The 19,849-nt window shown below is 39.2% G+C and overlaps 1 protein-coding gene across 1 annotated transcript in view; it reads right to left on the bottom strand.

Moving 5' to 3' along the window:
• The window catches only part of CDH23 (cadherin related 23), a 537,138-nt gene that overhangs the window by 407,382 nt on the left and 109,907 nt on the right, over positions 1-19,849 (bottom strand). Inside the window, exon 5 of the mRNA XM_063307837.1 lies at positions 18,216-18,308. Coding sequence (XP_063163907.1) covers positions 18,216-18,308 — 93 coding nt within the window. The remainder of the gene's footprint in view (positions 1-18,215; positions 18,309-19,849) is intronic.

Here is a 19,849-nt window from a genome sequence, read left to right as displayed (position 1 = left end):
GTGTTTCTCAACCTCAGCCACTTTAAGATGGATGGACTCCAATGCTGGCTGGGAATTTCTGGGCATTGAAGTCCACCCATCTTAAAGTGGCTGAGGTTGAGAAACACTGGCCTATGCTGTCTGAGGTAGGATTTAAATCCTGGGTAGGATTTAAAACTGGGGTCTTTCCCAGCACTATCTTTGGTCTTGTTTCAAACTGAGCACACAGACATACAAACCTGATTTAGAAGTGGCTTACTGGTGAGTAGCAATGCAGACAAATATAAAAGTAGAGATGGCTGTGCAGATGCACACATTCCCCAGAAGGGGAAAAACAACAAGAAGAGAGTGAGGTCTTGCCTGGTAGCTCGGCACTTTAGAGTTCAGTCCAGAGTTCACAGGAGGGGTTCAGAGAAGCAGACATAGCCCATGATGGTCCAAGAGTCAAACACCAAGGAGTCTGGTCAGTCTTCCTACTTTCAAAACACTAGGTCCGAAGGCCATTAATGAAACTGACTGGAAGGAGATTTAGTAGAGCCATTAACTTGGCTGTCTTTAAAGGGGGAATAGGTCAATTCATGGAGAATCAAGAACTGTTTTTCCTTAAGACAAATTTTTCCTCCAGTTTAGGGGTACCATATCTCCAAATACCAATTACAGGGGAATAATAGGAGAAACTCCTTCTCCAGCTTATGAACATACAAAGGCTGGCTTCTGTGAGAAGCAAAATTCTGGACCAGAAGGGCCTTCGCCTGATTGAGCAATTCTTCAGTTCCAACCATATATTTACTTCAAAGCTGTGTTTTTTTGCACGTTTAATTAAAGATTGTGACAGCATAGAACTGTAAAAGAGATTTGACCAGTGTTTCTCCAGATGCTATTGTTCATTAATACCACCTTCCATTCCTACTCTGAAGCCCCCAGGAGAATTGGTAAAGCCAGCCCTTTCCCTCAAGGACAGTTTGCCAGTCATGAGAAAAAAATAAGGAAAGGGTCTTTTGCAAAACCTGAAAGACACATCTGGGATATCTTTACTGTTCACAAAGTCCTCTTGAAGATTCTCTGACAAAGTTCATCAAAGAATCAGATTCAATTTCACACACCAGTTTTACCCTCCTAAAAATATTAAAAATATTTTATGCTGTTACAGGCAAGGTCATTCAACATCACAACATGTGTTTTAAAACTCACAGGGTCACAGGAGAGAGCCTACAGACACTGTCAGAGGCACTAGCAATAAACTGTCATCAGTGTGTTATCTAATGAAGTTGTGGAGAACTTGAAAGAGAGTTCCATGGAGCAGATTCCTGTCAGAGAAAAGATGTAATTTAAGAGAAACAGCTCTGCCTAGTAATGCTGCCTAAGGATTAAAATACAGATTTTTATATATTAATCCTCAATAATTGGGCAATAGTTTTGGGATGGTTTTCACATTAACAAGAGGAACTAGCTCAGCATGAATGCATCTTTTTAGAGAAGACCAAATGAAGAAATCTTAGCTTCTCAAAGCATTAAGTGAGAGAAACAGGAGAACATTCATATCCAGAAAAATCAAGATTCACTAGAAGCTCTTTTGCTAAACCCACAAGGAAGACGACTCTGACGATTTATTCGTCTGTATACAAAAGATCAATATGGGGTGGTTATAGATGCAGCAGAAAGCTACTGAAAACAGAATCCTGGTCTAAATTAATATATCCTGTCAAGCTATAGGTATTTTGGGGCAGGGGAGGACATAGTTTGCCATTTTGCAGTGGTAGAAAAATGCAGTGGTATTCTTGAAGCAAAGGCATAATCATGTGCACCCTAATGATACAATATGTCACTGTCCTAACAGTCAGGAATCACGCTGTGACGCGGAGTAGGTCTCTAGTGTTTATTACTGCTACATAAGACAGAATCCTAACAAACTGAAGAAGCGTGGGAAAACCCAGACAGATAAACCCCAAAAGCCAAGGCGGGTCTGATCTGTGTCTCTTTGAATGGCTGCTTAATTCCTCAGTACTACGCATGCATTTTCCCCCCTGGATAGAGGCCCCCTCCTGCTCGCCATCAGTACTCATGGCAGTCACTCTATTTAATGTTTATTAACATAAATGACAAATATCTAAGGTATTTTTAATTAAAGAGCAAGGAATGCAGAACATATTGCTGAAATATCGATGAAACAAATGGCCTGTAGAAATAAGCAGCCAGTTGAGATTTCTATTCTCCGTTGTCTAGGACAGTGTTTCTAAGTGTGGTCCTGGGACCCCTGGGGTCTGTGAAATCAAAATTATTTGCCAGCCCATGCTGAAAAATAATAGAATATTAAAATCCCATCAAACAATTGTTGTAATATAGTAGCCTGTACCTCCTGGTGAATAGCGGGGGTTGCCTGAATGGATCAAGACAGCGCATCTGCCAAACAGTTCTGCGCCCTGGGAACATAAGAAATAACAAAATTGAAACGGGAGAAAAACTGGCTCCATCTGATTTGGCATGGGGTGAAGGATCTGGTGTTTTGTAGAAGCTGTAAATTCTTGTGATCGGTGCAACCTTTCACAGGAAAGGTTGCACCTTCTAGCCAGTGCCTCCACTCTTGAAATGCTGCTTTAATTGCTAGCAACTCCTTGTTAAAAACATCATAGTTTCTCTCTGCTGGTGAGAGCATGCATGAAAAAAAGGCACAAGGAAGCAATGTATTCTCGGTGTTGTTTGTATATTGCAATAACACCGCCCCAATGGCAATATCGGAAGCATCTGAATGCATTATGAATTGCTTCGTGGGATCGGGGTGCTTTAAAAGCGGCTGGGATGCAAAGAGTTGCTTAAATTCTTGGAAGGCTGCTTGCTCTCTCTCCCCCCAAATGAATTTTGATCCTTTCTTCAAAAGTTGTGTGAGGGGTTTAGCCCTGTCACTAAATTTATTTATGAATCTCCTGTAAAAATTGCAAAACCCTAGAAACCTTTGTACCTCTTTCACATTTCGGGGGGGTTGCCAAGAGAGAATTGCCTGGACCTTAGAAGAATCCATAGATATGCCTTCTGTTGATATTTTATAGCCCAGGAAATGTAATTCAGTTAAATCGAAGGCACACTTCTCTAGCTTGGCGAACAGCTTGTTCTCTCTCAATCTTTGTAAGACATTATGTACATGGGTTACATGAGTTGTAGCATCGTCAGAGAATATTAATATGTCATCTAGATAAATGACTAGATACTTATCTAGTAAATCCGAGAAAATTTGATTCATAAATTGGGAAAATATGGCTCCTGCATTAGACAAGCCAAAGGGCAAAACAAGGTACTCAAATTTACCAAACCTGGTGTCGAAGGCAGTCAGATATTCATGCCCCTCTTTCATCCGGATCAGATTGTACACATTCCTGAGGTCCAACCTAGTAAAAATGCGTGCTTTCTGTAAGTGATCCAGCAGATCAGATATTGGCATGAGGGGATAATTTTCTTTTATCGTGAGTTGAGGGAACTGAAATCATGTACCACTCTCATGGGTGCCTCCTGGTTTGCTGGTGCCAATGGGTCAGGCTTCTTTGGTACGAAGAAGGTAAGAGCAGACGCTGGGGAAGTAGATGGTCAGATGAAACTCTTCTCTTTTGGAGATTAGAATCCAAGTAATCCTTTAAGGTGACTAGTTCCTTGGGGGACATGGGATATTGTTTCCTTGCTGGAATCTTGGCTCCTGGTATCAACTCAATAGTGCAATCACAGTCCCTATGGGGGAGGGGGTAGTGCTGTGGCCTCTTGTTCGCTGAAAATGTCTGCGAAATCTGCATACTTGGCTGGCAACTGGACCCCCCCTGCTTCCGTGGCTTCGTTGGTTGCTGGAGAGAGGAGAGCGGCTTGAATCTTGTGGTGCTGGTATTCCTTAGCTGGGAAGGAGATTGCTCCCATAGTCCAGTTCAACAATGGGTTGTGGATCTTCAGCCAAGGTGTGCCCAGGACTACAGGCACATTAAGTGATGCCATAACATAAAGTTGGATCCACTCAGTGTGGTCTCCTGTTTTTAGTTGCAAAGGTTCTGTGAACCTTCTAATCAGCCCTGCCTTGAGGGGCTGGCCGTCAATGGTCTCCACTTCTATGGGACGTGGCAATTCTATGGTCGGGATGTTGAAGTCTTGTACAGTCTGTACATCAATAAAATTGGTGGAAGCTCCAGAATCCACAAGGGCCTCTAGCTTGACCTGGTGCTCTGGGTTTATGTGCGTTATGACTGGTACATAGTAAAAGGATTGCCTGGAACCCTCAGAATGAGCCCTTCTTAATTGATTGGTCTCCCTGCTGAGCTCTGTGGAGGGAGACTGACAGAGTTTCCCTGGTTGGAAGTCGAGGTGGAGGTGGCTCTTGGTTCAGCTGCTTGCCCTGGGGCTCTTACGGATTTGCTTGGCTTCTCACTGGGCAAGCTCTCACCATGTGCCCCTGGGCTCCGCAGTAGAAACAGAGGGCTCTCTCTCTCCTTCTCTGTCTCTCAGCCTTGGAAATAAGCCTCCTGCTCGCCCTGATCTGCATCGGCTCCTCTGGTCCTGAGTAAGGAGATGCTGCGGAGAGAGCTGGAAATCCTGGAAGCCCTCTGAGGCCCGTTTCTCCCCGGCTGCATCTATCTGAGCTCTTCTAGCCTGGCATCTATGACCACAGACAACTGATATAAACCTTCTAGGGTAGCTGGTGTTCCCTGGCGCACTAATTCATTTTTAATTTCTTCATCCAGCCCCTGTTTGAATTGGTCTTTCAAGGCACTCTCATTCCAGTCCAGATCTCCTGCTAACAGCTTGAAATCAGCAATGTAGATTCCCACTCTCTTGTTGCCTTGCTTGAGCTTCCGAATTTCCCAGCTGGCAGTGACTTCTCTGATCGGGTCGTCAAAGTGTGCTTGGAACCCTGCCAGAAAATTCTGGTAGTTGTTGAGAATTGGGTCATTGTTCTCCACCATGGGAATAGCCCATTTGGCTGCTGGGCCCTTTAGCAGACTTAGAATGAAGGTGACTCTGGTTCTGTCTGTGGGAAACTCTGCCGGTCTGCTGTCGAAAAACATTGTGCACTGTGTGAGAAACGTTCTCAACTGTCCTGCTTCTCCTCCAAACTTCTCTGGTAGACTGCCCTGGGATCTCAAGACTACTGGTGGAGCTGCTGCTGCTGCTGCTGGCACTGGTTGTGGGTTAACCGGAGCTGGTTGTTGTAACTGCTGTAGCATAGCTGCTTGTAATGTGTTGATCTGGAGATCTACTTGTTGTTGGTGTTGTTGCAGGGCTGCTGCAAATTGTTGGATGGCTTGCCGAATTTCCTGGTTTTCCGAAGACGTTTTCCCAAATGTCTCTCCTTTATTTTTCTTTGTTCCTCCCTCTTTCAATGGGAGTAGGAGTTTGTTAGGATTGATGTCCTAACAGTCAGGAATCACGCTGAGACAAGGAATAGGTCTCTAGTATTTATTACTGCTATGTAAGACAGAAAATCTTAACAAACTGAAGAAGCGTGGGAAAAACCCAGTCAGATAAACCCCAAAAGTTAAGGTGGGTCTGATCTGTGTCTCTTTGAATGGCTGCTTAATTCCTCAGTACTATGCATGCGTTTTCCCCCCTGGATAGAGGCCCCCTCCTGCTCGCCATCAGTACTCATGACAGTTGTGGGAAGCGGTAGTGGTAGGGAATGATTCAATTTTAGTTTTTAATACAGTAAATATTGATAAATATAACCCATACAAACAAAAGCTCTTTTGGGGTCCTCCATAATCTTTTAAAGTGGGAAGAGGTCCTGCAAGAAAAATGTTTAAGAAATACTGGCCTAGGAAGACCTATGATATGCTTTCCAGATTTGGCATCTAAATAAATACAACAATGGGACTGTAATTTATTCTACTTTCCTGAGATATGGAATCTTTTGGCTCTATTTGTATTAATACCCCCAGACTTCATTTTTTAATCACGTATAATTCTCATTCTTGCAGAGAATAATTCTGAATATATTTTAGACCAGAAACAAGAAAAAAGCCATAAAACTTCTCACAGCATTAAGCTAATTGTGTCCGTTGTTTCATGTACACAGAAGGAAGGTGTGTAAATAAGTATGTTTTAATGAAACAAAACTAAATTATTATTGTGGTGGTTGTTGTGGTTGTGGCTGTTGTGATTGCTGTTATTTTCCATTAAAACACTATTGTGTGTATTTTTGTTTTTCCAAGTGAAGCATTCTGGTATTATTGAAAAATACTGCTCATTTTGTGGAAAACCAGGTCCTTCTGAAGAAGGAAAACCTGCATTTCTATGTCAACCACATGTTCTTATTTATGGATTTTCTGTGAATATCCACATCCTATTGATCCTTTGAATGTGGCTATTTTTTTGTCATAACTATACTAGGAACTAGGACCCAAGAATATAGACATTAAGCACTTTTTTCTTTATGAGTCTGCTCATGTTTCAAGCTTTCCCACTTTTGAGAGTGTAATTTACAGCTCAACTACCTAAAGCAACTCATGAAATTGGAGCAGGACATTGGAAAACGACAGGCAGAGTCAAAGATCACAGTAGGGGGAACCAATAGCAGCAAACTAAGTAGCAGGCAAAGACAACAGTCAAAAGATGCATCTTGACCTCAACAGACAAATGACATCATCAACTTTGGAGAGGAAAGCAGATGGTTGAGAATAGGTGTTTGATCTCATATAGCAGCACACAGCAAGTGCATTAAACATATACTGTACCTTGGTTTAAACAGTGACTCACTACATAGAGAAGGTAAACGGAAAGATCTGCCTTAGTTTCAGGATGGTGAGTGCAAAGCAGAGCCTAGCTGAGTTGCATATTCTGTTGCAAAAATAGGGATCTGAGTGCAAGAAGCTGAAGTCTACACATCTTAATCTTGGCAAGGTTGAGAAACATTGTTCTAGAGGGTACAGTATAACAGGACATGGGCTGTAATTTCAAAAGCTCCTTGTCCACAGGGCACAGTCTTAGCTCATAGGAACTTTTTTATATCAGCCCTCCAAAACTATTGTGGGGATCGCGTTGAAGCATGCTGAAGTTAGCACTCTTTGGAATTTGGAGACGGTCACATGATGTAACTACCTCCCTGATTTGAAAAACGGATGTTTGACTGCACAGATGAAACAGATACCGATTCTTAGAACTAGTATATTTAAATATTCAACTCCCCACAAGCACCTCCCACAACTCAGACTTCCCCCTAAATACCAAAGAGAGTCCATGCGAGCTTTGCATTTGTTTTTATTCCTAATTGCAAAACCAGTGTTTAGGGGAGTGGTCGCATGGTTTAAAATGTTCTTGCATCCCTATTTTAAAAAAAAGGTGCACAGCAAGAACATTACACAAAAGTCCAAGGGAGTAGTAATAGCCTTGGCTTTTGTATGTTTATTAAATTAACATTGCATGTTCAAATAAAGATCTAGTCATACATCCTATAGTGATTTTTTAAAAAAAATTATGAATATATTTTTTCAATTCCTGTTTCAAAAGTTCACTTCATTAGGTCCCTTCCAATATGAACTGCACAGGATAGAGAGTAGGAAAATGGAAAACTGCTGAGAAAGTGGATTATGCAGAGAAGACTAGAGTGAAAAAAGCATGCAGAGAAGGATAAACCCTGAAGGTCAGGATGGCAAGCGCACAGGTGCCTGACTAACACACCGGATCAGCCCTGAGAGGCACAGACACAGGCAAACACGTTGTAGCAAATTGGAAAGCCATAAACGTCTATTACACAAAATCAAACAGCAGCCAGCATGACAGCCATTAGCCTGAAATGAATACATGGGAACTTAATGAGGTCTGTCGAGGCCAGCTTGGTGAATTAAGTTGCCAATTCTAGTAGGATTCCCCCCCCCTTTTTTTTTTACAGAGTTGAAAGCATCAGTACTGCCTTGTTAAGAATTTGACGAGTTGTGCAGGGGAAAAAAAAGGCATAATTATTTGTAGAACAGGATTATGCAAAGCACAGGAGATGTCCTTTTCCTGCAAGGACACATACATGCACTTCTCCTTTGCTAGCTGAGATTCTGATTAAGTGGAAGACCAACATGTTCTGCTTTGTTCCAATGTGCAGAATAAAGGAAAGCCAGATGATGTCAGTGATCGAACAAGTGTCAGTCCTCCAAGGTTGGCCAGACTTAGAAACCAAAGACACACAAGCTAGTGCTACTTTTGTTATAAGGTTACAGCAACAAAATCTTGCAAGTCTGGATGCGCTTCCCCCCTCCCTCCCTCCATGTTCGTGAGAACTATGGAGGGTTCTGTCTGAGACGCCTTCTCAAATTACATTTCTGCCCCAGACTCAGATTTCTTTTATCTGACTGTTGTCTTGGTTGCAGCTCTTCCTCCTGGTCCTCAAGGTTATTCCTTCTGTCCATTACATTAAGATTCATGATACCAAGCAAGGATTCATAGCGAAATAAAGTCTGAAGTGGTTTTATGCAGGTAAGCATCACTACATAAATAATTGCTCCACAAAGCCTGAAGAGTCAAAGACATTGACATGAAGTATCAAGACATTCTGTTACAGATGCCAACCAAATCTTGACAACAGTCAATTGCCAAGATTTGGTTGGTCAATCAATTCAGCTTGAATATGTTTAATGATAAAGAGAACTTCAATATGGTTGCTTTTAAATCTATAGAACTCATGTCGATGAAGATTCTCAGTCATCCAGGTGGAATTGTCTGCAGGTTGAGTCATGGCAACTGGATATCTTTCTTTTTGGTTGAAACGTTTTGCTGCTTGTCCAAGCAGCTTCTTCAGTCTGGCCCAGCAAAACGTTTCAGTCAAAAAGAAAGAAATCCAGTTGCCATGACTCATCTATAGAACTCAGTTTTACTTACTGTCAGCATTCTCTTCTTACACTAGTTTACAGAACCAAAGATCCTTCTACTAAATAAAGATGTTTTAAACATATGAGTCTTGCTGATTAAAAAGTTGCCCAATCTGCTTACATCCAGATTTAGACAAATGTACTAATTCTTAAGTAAATGAGCATCAGTTTACATTACTAATTTTGTGTTGACTAATTTACCATATACTGTCCTATTTAGATCTAAGCTATATTTGCAGTAATACTGAAGACTTTGAGCATATTAGAAGAGAAGGCTCTGATTTTAGCATCCTCAGTACCCTCTGCATGGTTGGTTGACAACTTTTTCCATGTGGCTGGTTCTAATAAAAAATATACCATGGGCAGGCCACTGTCAAACTCACATAGCTGACAAGACAGAGGAAGTAAGAATGACATAAATTTCATTGAGGCATCTTTAATGCTAGTCTGGGGTAAATACAGAATCTGGGAAACCGCAGCCTTAGTTACGGTGAGTTAATTACAGCGGAATCTTCTTGAGGAGCATTTTCCCATTTTTCCTCACCATCTGTACTGAATTGCCATTTCTAAGATAATCTTTCAACTGGCTTGCCCTCAGCTTTCCCACAATCTCTGCAAGTCATTTTCCTGGTGTCAGTTGCGTTAACATGGACACGTCATGCAAATAATCACAACTGGTTGCTGCACTGCACTTACTCTGCAAATTTCTAGGGGAAAGTGAAAAACTGAGATAGCTTTCAAATTCTTGACTCCCATTTCAGATGCCATATGCCACTGAACATCAGAAAAACAGCTAGCTATTGTGGGCTTTTGTGGAACAACCACTGAGGGAAACAGGGTGGTGAACTAATTGTGCCTCTGAGCTGATCTAGCAAGATTCATCTTATGACTAAGAAGCATACAAGTTTGGGAAAAAGAGAAAGCAAATACAAATTTAGGATTTATTTTGTTTTAATTTCCAATCCTTTCACATTCTCTAGATTTCTTTCTATTCCTCTTCTCCCTCCAAGTTGGAAGAGTGCAGTTCTGCAACTTTGTGGTCAATGTACTTGAGAGCTCATTGTTAAGATCTCTCTAGTACATTGTTCTTCTCTCCACTATTTTTTCCCCACTCACTCTCATTAGCCATTCAATCCCTCATCTTTATTCCAGAAACCTTAATATGGATCATGAAGTACCACTGGGCCTGGGTTTCCTACTGGGCTTGGATGCTGATCTGACCAATTTCACTTTCTACATCTAGAGTTAAGTAACAAGGTACAGGAACAGTATTATCAAAATTATCAATTAACACTATTATAACAATATACTGCCAATATATCTAAAGTGGAATATCTAGTTTATGTGTAAGCCCCAGCCTTTGGCTATAGCATAAATTATTGGCATACAGTTTCCATCTGCATTGTTTGATTTTTCTTGCAGACAAGTCTTCCAGCTTTCTACCATTCCGTGTTATCTGGCTCTGTTTGCCTTACTGCCTTTCTTAAAATGCAAATGCCATGTAGTCTTTCTCCTGTCACATCAAAACAAAATCTATAGCAAGCAGCTGGCTAAGTACTGGTCACAAAATCCGGCTTCACAATTTTTCAAAGAGCATCCCCTCCATTCTAAATAATTTACATTCCTTAAACAAGCCCACTTGATAAAGCAATGTTATGCATATTTTAAATCAGTATTTTAGGAGGCAAGTTTATTTCGCATTCCACTTATTTACACTCATCTTTTTCCAATGTTCCAGCTGCCAAACTGCAGTAAATTTGAATAGCTTCCCCTACTGCTCTACCCTTTTGCTAGAAGTGCTGCAACTGAGAGGATTATTCATGTCAAAGCAAAAGAACAACAACAACAACAACAAAGCTGCTTTCAATGCCTCAAATATTGGTAATCAGTAGTCTGTGCCAAGGCGTGTCTGCAGTACAGCTGCCTGTTTCATACATTTCCCACCTCAGCCTATCTACTGCACATCCAGGAGGGAGGTGAGAACACAGCATTTGGGGGTGGGGGAGCAGTTTCTTCATTCCTTTATTCTAGAAGACCATAATGTAAGTTTACATGCAACCTATAATATGGGATCTATTTCCATTGATTGGGTATGCTTATGCACTTGGAGGTCTCTGACTGGGCCTCTCCTCTGCGCTCCTCTTTGTGTGTCTGATGGTTCACCTGTTCCTTCTAAGCAAATGAATAGATCAGAGTTTCCCAACCTTAGCAACTTTAAGATATGTGGACTTCAACTCCCAGAATTCCCCAGCCATCAAGTTGAAGTCCATATCTTAAAGTTGCCAAGGTTGAGAAACACTGGAATAGATAAACGCCCTCCGCTAATTCTGCCTCTGCCTTTAGGTGACTGTACAAATTGAACCCAAAGAGAGCTGGCTAACAATGTGGACATTGCAGTAAAGAAGAACTGCCTTATTCAGGAAGAGACTCTGCTAAGGACATCATGCTAAAAAAACCCTCCACCCCAAACCCCTAAATTTCTTTGTGGAATTATATGGTTGCAAATCTGCATTTTCTTAAAGAGAAAAAACCCTACTTAAAATTCATACTTGATCAGAAGTAATGCTCATGGCAGCATCAGGTGTGCACATACACAGAGAGAGAGAGAGAGAGAGAGAGAGAGAGAGAGAAGTATACAGCGTGCAGGAAAAGAGTAAGTGGTAGTTAGCAAAAGAAATAAAAGGCAGGAAATAAGATAGAAAGAAAATTTCTATCTCAGCAATAGCATTTACAGGTAGTCCTCACTTAACAACCATTTGTTCAGTGATGGTTTGGATTTATGATGGTGCTAAAAAAATGACTTATGACTGGTCCTCACACTTATGACCATCGCAGTGTCCCTGCAGTCACATGATCACAATTTGGGCACTTGGCAACTGGTTCGCATTTATGACTGTCGCAGCATCCCATGGTCATGTGATCACCATTTTCGACCTTCCTGGCCAGCTTCTGGCAAGCAAAATCAATGGGGAACCATGTGGTTTGCTTAACGCCCGTGGTGATTCACTTAATGACTGCCGCAAAAAAGGTTTTAAAATCGGGTTGGATTTGCTTAATGACCACTTCACTTAGTAACCAAAATTTCTGTCCCAATTGTGGTCATTAAGCGAGGACTACCTGTACTATACTTCTTCATACCTTTCTATCATTGCAAACCCTCCTTGCTTCCACTATATCTGTATACCGATTCATACACTCCACTTAGTTCATTAATCTTCTTACTTTTTTTCTTTCTGAGTATCTCATTACTTTCATCCACTCATGATTTTCTTAGACTCCCCCTTCCTCTCAGTCCATTTAGCTTTCATGTATTTATTTTACAGTTCAATTCTCATTCATTATCTCTCTATGACAAAACCACCGCAGGATACTTCTGTACTGGTCACTCACTTTTGTACTCAATCTCTTTGGCACCCACTCACTATTAACCCTCTCCCTTCTTATTTTACCACACTCACTTCGTAAGTAATCAGTTTCTATTTCATTCTAATTACTTTGATGTTTCTCCTGACATACCCAAGTTTTACTTTCATGCAACAAAATAAGCATGCTCTTATGTGCATGTTCACATTCATTCTTTGCAACAGACCACAAGTACCCACTACTTTTCTACCAGGATGCCTGTATCTTAAAATTTCTCCATTTGCCTATCTTTGATAAGCTGAGATATACAAATTTCACCCTTTATGCATAACTTGTTCATTTTCCCTATTGAACAAAAGTGTCTGATCTTTGATACATTAATTTTCAGATTCATACTTCTTGCTGCACTACCCAGTTTGTCTACCATTTCCTACAAATCACTTGGTTCTTAGCCAACCCAGCATCATGTTCATTCAAACTGATATGCACAGTCATATCCCCAAACAATACATCTCTAATATCTCTGCAGGCATTCCTGATACATTTATCCATAAATACATTCCAAACCAAGGGGACATCACGCATTCCTGCTCTTCTTGCTGCTCAGAATTTCATTTATTCTTCTACTTGGTTCACCCATATCATGTACTGCTCTTATTGCATTTATCAACCAATATGCACTTCCGCATACTTGCAAAATGTTCCATAATTCAATCTGTGTCCACACTTTACTATGTCCTCTCGCAGAATTAGCAAACGTACAATAAACTGTCTTTCTCACATTTGTACATTTCTTAATCTGCTGAAGACCAAAATGAAGTCTGCATGCCCCCTGCCCCCCTTCAGTGAAGCATCAAAAAGCTTCACTGAAATTTTGGCCATCATCACCTGTGATACCCTTTTAATTGGAATTCTGCCAAACACCTCCCAAGCACGCTTCACAAATTAACCCCCTTGTGGTTTTTGCATTCACTCCTACCTTATATATCTTATATAATGTAACAATAATGGCATTCTTCCAAACATCAGGCACAGAGGTGGTCTTCCAAGTTATGTTAGACAAGCCTCACAGCCACTCCATTAGCAAACCATAACCGTATTTTAACATTTCTCCAATTACACCATCTACACCTGCATTCATACCTTTTTCAACTTTCTCACAGCATTTATGACTTCCTTTTCATCCATCTTTTTCTTCCACAATAACATTTATAGCATTAATTTCCAACCCCCTCTTTGACATATCACTATCATTCCATACAGGTATCTAAAATATTCTGTCCACTATTCCTTTATTTCAGTGTCATTCACCATAGCTTTTATTTTTAATTCCATTTACTCTGCTGGGGGTGCCATGTTTAGATGTTTATTTCCATCAAAATCAAAAGTTAAGAAAATGGAAAAGTACTGACATTACTACCACAGACAGAGAATTTTTCTTCCAAGAGAAAAATTGATAAGATTGCTCCTCCTTGCCCACTGAAATATAATTTAATTCAAATATTGACAAACAGCACACATCAGGCAGTCTGTTGTTGGAAATCAGAGGTAGATTCATCTTTCCAATACTTCTGGCTACTCTCAAATGAACAAAGTGTTCATAATTCTGAATACTTCCATGCATTCCAGATACTGGTGATACGAAACAAAAAACAACAACATATATGTCCTTAGGAAACACTCCCTCTAAAGTCCTATTGATGTCTATGAATTTCAGACTAAAGGACAGATCTTTTTCTCTTTCTTTCTTTCTTCAATGTCCTTTCCTCCATGTTATCTGCTCACTTGGTTTATGTTCATCCACTTTGATCCCTGGATGGGAGATGGGAGATAAACTTGGGTTCCCACATGTTTCCCAGCAATTATGCATTCAAACACTGGTTTCCCTCTGTGTCTAGCCTATTATCTGCAAGCAGGGTTTTGGTGAAGGGTCAGGAGCTGTAAGAAAAACCTTACGTTACATGTGAGCTGGAAAAGCCATTTATTTTACCAGAAAGCAATTTTAAGTTTTAATCAAGATCTTTGTTAAACCTTTAATAAAGTGGTTCTTGGGATCCCATCATGCTGAATAATTTCCAGTTGGGAATTTGAAATTATTCCATCTTGGGACAAGGTGTTTGTTGTATATATGCATATATATGGATATACATTTTATCTGTACTCCATCAATTCTTGGCTGAAATGAATTACCAAGGCTCATTTCAGTTCAAGCCTGGAATTCTGCCATCCTCTATGCCAGAATCTAGGTCAATGAAAGATACCTTTCTTAGTTTACATCAACCATATTATCTTTTTAGAGAACCATGCAAAAATGAACATGCAAGTTACTATACTTTCTTCCTTGTGGGCTGCTTTCTGGAATTCTAAATGATTCTTTTTCAGCACTTTGTTGATATGTTGTGTTCCTCAGGGTTCCTCTGCTCTAAATGGGACCCCTAGGAGAGAACATCCAAAGACTTGATGTGGTTTTCCATCTACTACTAGGGAGCCTGTTGATGTTCTAGATTGGTGCACAAAGCAATTAATGGGTCAGAATAAGAGTTAATGAACTGAACTTAATTCAGGCAAAACAGTACTTAAATTTTATTCATTGCTTGAGTGATGCTTATGTGGGGGATATATTCAAGGTAATAGATATATTTAAAGTATATTCAAAGTAAATAGATAACAATGACACCAGATAGCCCCCACCCCCAAATAAGTCACCCTTAACAGGAAGCAGTGATTCATACTAAGAAGAGTCATCACATATACATGGACTGGATGTTTCTCACTTTCAAGGCTGGGAAAAAAAATAGAGAAATTTTTCTGTTCTGCAGTAGGCAGATATTAGCAGTTTATCTAGCTCTGTTGAGTCTGTGAAGCTTCTGCTGAATTACTGAATTCTGGAGAGCCAAGATAGATTGTCATGCCTGATGTTAACTATAACAAGAAGATGGAAAGAAGACCTGAAGTTGCTACTGCTGTGTTTCTTTTTGCAACATATTCTTTGTAATTAGGTATACTGGGACATCATCACACTGTCCCTACCAGAGAGCACTGAATATGCAAGCAGAGCCAATGTGAGGTCTCATTACATTATGAAGAATGGAAACTTAGGTAGCAGTTGCAGTTCTATGCCCCACCTTCTTACAACACCAGGTTCCATCACAAGTTCTAAAAAATGTCCATACAGTATAATTAGCATTTGTATTGCAACCTTATCGGGTCAATAGGATAAGCCACATCAACTCTGGGGGAAAAAAAATGTGAGTAAACCACTGAAGACCCAAGATGTACAAACATCCAATTCTAGAAGCAAGTCTAAACCCAGCAATTAGAAGAGTGGATTTGCTGCTTCTGATATAAAGTCAACCACAAGGGATCACATTTTATCAGAAGCCCGATGAAGGATTCTTATACATTTGGAAAAGTAGAGCAAAGATTAAAGTTTAATCAGAACGGGGTGCCAAGTAGTAAGTTTATTAATGGAGCATTCATAATGTAATAATTACTACTTCTAAAATACTACAGATAGCTCTATTTCATACTCTCACATACACGTTCACATGCTTGCTCACTCATTAGCTTGATTGAACGGCAAAAGAATCTATCTATATTAGGCAGGGAGATACAACAATGGAATGCGAAAGCACAGAGAATTAAGAAGCCTGAATTCTGAGAAGCAGGAGAGACTGGAAAGTATCTCTTTCTCTGATTAATGGACCTAGAATTCAGGAAAACAAAGCTATTAAAATGATTTGTTCAAGTTGTCTCAAAGCCATACCAAACATAATGTTGGGAGAGCCACAATCAGATCTCCTGCCCATCAGGAACGCTAGCAAGAAGGTAGAGCAATTAAGGTTTTTCTCTTATAGATCACATATCAGGTCTGCAGAAAAAGGCAGTTCCGACAGTAATAATGGAAAAGGGGGGAAAGTTCAGTTGCACCTTAATAGTGCTGCAGTAATGGTACTACAGATTTCTCTACCCAATTTATGAACCCAAAATACCACCAACAACATATAAGACCACTGTCATAGATCTCCAGATTGACATCTGATTTGGCTTTTAGTCGGCAATTTTATATTCCAGTGTTGGTTAAACTTTATATGTAAACTTACTCAGATTTAAGATGTACTAACATATAATAATAATGTAAAAATAATTTTAGGTAAATTCACAGGGTGTTGTAATCCTAGAGGATGATTTATTGATTTGATTTATTTCTCACTTTTCTATACAATCAAATAATTGAGGTGGCTTTAGTTTTTTAATTGAGTTTAAAAAAAGTTCTTCCCCTGTCCTCCTGCATTTTTTTCTAATGTAATAAGAAAATCATAGTCCAAAACTATATGTAAATGCCATATTATATATCAAAGACAATAAAGAAAACAGAATCCAGTTTAAAAATGGAATATGTAGGGAAGGAGCAACCTGTGATATTTAATTTTGTTCTATTTCTCATTTAGGTAACCCCATTTTGTGAAATTTTTAAAAAACTCACAAGATGATTCACACTTATTTTTGTCTATATCTTTTCTAATAGATTTTTGATCCATATTCTGTGATAGCAATTTTCTGCAATGCGGTATTTTTACATTACATGACCGCAATGCATTTCCTACGTTTTCTACTGCACTTCTCATAACACATTAATTTATTCAAAAACCACATTACATCACTTGTAAAGGTACAAGCAAAACGTTTTTTTCAAGCTTTATGAAAAAGTAACCACGAGGAAATAGACTTCACCCAGCAATCTGCCTTGAGGAAGGCCAGCTGAGAATGAGCTCTGGATTTCCTCTGGATAACTGTAACCAACATCTCTTTAGAAAAACCTTTCCACCAAATGCCATCAGATTGTAAATGAATTGGAAACAAAGAAAGTCCTGGATTTCACTTAGCAGCTTTCAGTCAACCAACCCAATTTCCATTAGACTAATACATGAATTGAAATGCATATATCTATCAGATTATTCCCTTCTGTAAAATGTGTAATATTGTTCTTTGGTCAAAATCAACAAAAGTGTTACACAATGGCCTATTCTAATATAAAATACCTTTTTTATATTAAAAAAAGGTATTTTATATTAAAATACCTTTATTTTACCATTTTAAGATAACATATCAAAGCATATTGTCCTGCAACGTCTCATGTTAAAACAAATGCATGGAAAATGTGTACTTAGGTATTAAATGTATATTTAACAAGAATTTCTAACTAAAAAGTTTATAAATGCAGGTTTGAGAAAAATGGCACTGAGCAAGCTTCTCTATCCCTATGATGAAATCATACAACATGAATACCATCTTAGTTCTCATTCCTTCAAAGCCAGTGATGGAGTTCAAATTAAGACTCTAAATCGGAGAAGGATTTACATTACAAGTAAAATTGTTTCGATAATTATTTTCACAGCACAAGGGGCCATAGGATTGTGGCTTTGGGGCAGGGAGTGGTATTTATGTATCTCTAACAAATTCTTATAACACTCACCAAAATGATATTTGCAGGATTTTTTGCAAAGTATTTGCCATTATAATTCTTTTTTACTTCTGCTTTTTAAGTGTGGGTGCCAATGCCTATATAAGCCAAAACAGTGCTATCACACACAAGAGGAAATTGTCAGTAGGCTTAATGAAACTTTGAGATTTGAAGAAAGTGTAAACATTTTACAGCAAAAACCATAATTAGCAACCATAATTCAATCTCAAAAGACTGAATGTGTTTGGTAGCTACAGAATTTCGACTGAATGGGAAAGAATAAATCACAGACAGTTTGGCGGAATGAGAATAGCAAACAGGAAGACTCGACGTGATAATATTTTGTTGCAAGACTACTTATAAAAGTATAAAAATGATCAAGATTTGTATGTGAATATGATTCTACTGATAATTGCCCCACTTAAGACCATGGACAGAGACACAACATACAGTTCTCTGATTTCTGAAAATGAGAAGCATTTTCCTTCAGTTAGCTGGAAAAGGATCCCTGTTCAAATTATAATAATTCATTCCTTGAGAAAAAGGAAAGATGGAGGTTCTTCCAAGCAAAAAAGTAAATGAGTTCATACCTCAGGAATGCGAACACTGTAAGGTTGGTTGTGAAATCTTGGTGTGTTGTCATTGACATCTCCAACTTGAATATTCACTGACCCCTTTATCACCTGTAATCAAAATGATTTGGAACAAATTTAGTTACTATAATTGCAACATTTTCTTCAATTACAGAGGTAATAATATTGGAAAAATTTGAAAAACTTGGTAATCCTTACCACTGTAGTAAAATTATCTCTGTGTGAGAGGGAGAATTGGACTCTAGGAAGTGTAACCATCTTATTTTGGAATCCTTTCAGTTATGAATGAGAGCCTTAATTTTAATTTTTAATTTAATTTAATTCTAATTAACATAATTTAATTCTAATTAACATTAAAAAGAATTTTTGAGCTGTGAATGCTGGATCCTAGAACTAGGGTTTGGGGCTGGAATGGTGATAATTGTACCAAATTAACCAACCTAATGCATTTTCCTGCTAGAACAGGCAGGGATGCAACTGGGGCTGGCAACTGGGGCACGTGCCCCGGGTGCCGTGCTGGTGGGGTGCCAAAATCAGTGCTGGGGGGCACCAAAATGAGCTTTGGGGGGCACCAAAATGAGCAATGGGGGGCACCAAAATGGGCACAGAATCCATGTTTGCCCCAGGTGACACAGACACTAGTTGTGGGCCTGAGAACAGGGCTCCTGTGCATTATTCCTTCTATATGATCCTGAGTTGAATGTGCTACCACTGGTAACCCACTTTGAACACGAGTAGTAGTTTAATTTTTTAAATCTAATTTAATTAAAATAAATAATGGAATATTTATCTAGCGTGATATTTGTTATAAAAGGGTTATGTCAGATACCATCCACCAAGTTGATGTCATATGTTATCAAGAGTCCTCTCTCTATATCAGAGAGATTGTATACAACCAGAAGTTGTATTTTAACTGCATTTGAAGTATGTATATTGCAAGAGAATTTCATATTTATGGTTTCAGACTTGTGCATAACTTGATTTGTTTTGCTACATAGTAAATAGGATACTCTGATGTTTACTTTATATATTATTATGTATTATTATCCACTGTAGTGTATTTTCATAGTAGCTAGAAAAGGCAGAAAACAATATATTTTATTTGTTTGTTTTTTCTATCCCGCCCTTATTATTTTTATAAATAACTCAGGGTGGCAAAATACCTAATACTCCTTCCTCCTCCTGTTTTCCTGCGTGACCTTGGGCCAGTCACTCTCTCAGCCCAATTCACCTCACAGGGTTGTTGTTGTGGGAAAATAGGAGGAGGAAGGGGTAATAGGTATGTTCCCTGCCTTGAGTTATTTATAAAAAAAAAATAAAGTCAGGATAGAAAATAAATAAATGGGGGTTTTTTTGTAAGTTATTCTTATGCATTTGTGGGTGCCTGTGAACCTATATGAATTTAATTATACGAAAGACCAGGCAAAAACAACAGAATCCAAAAACGCTGCTTTAAAGTCAGGACTTTTCCCATAACTCAAAATATTTCTAATAAAAGATCACACTTTCCTCACCTTTTCCTGTTACCCTGAGAGAAAAATGGCTATTTAACATGTGAATATTCCCAAGGTGGATCTGTACATAGAGTCCTCTACTTACGAACAGGTTACATTCCAGGAGGCTGTTCATAA

This window comes from Candoia aspera, chromosome 6 (assembly GCF_035149785.1).
Source record: "Candoia aspera isolate rCanAsp1 chromosome 6, rCanAsp1.hap2, whole genome shotgun sequence".
Taxonomy (NCBI): Eukaryota; Metazoa; Chordata; class Lepidosauria; order Squamata; family Boidae; genus Candoia; species Candoia aspera.
The sequence above is the reverse complement of the archived record's forward strand: the minus strand, read 5'-3'. Positions and strand labels throughout refer to the sequence as shown.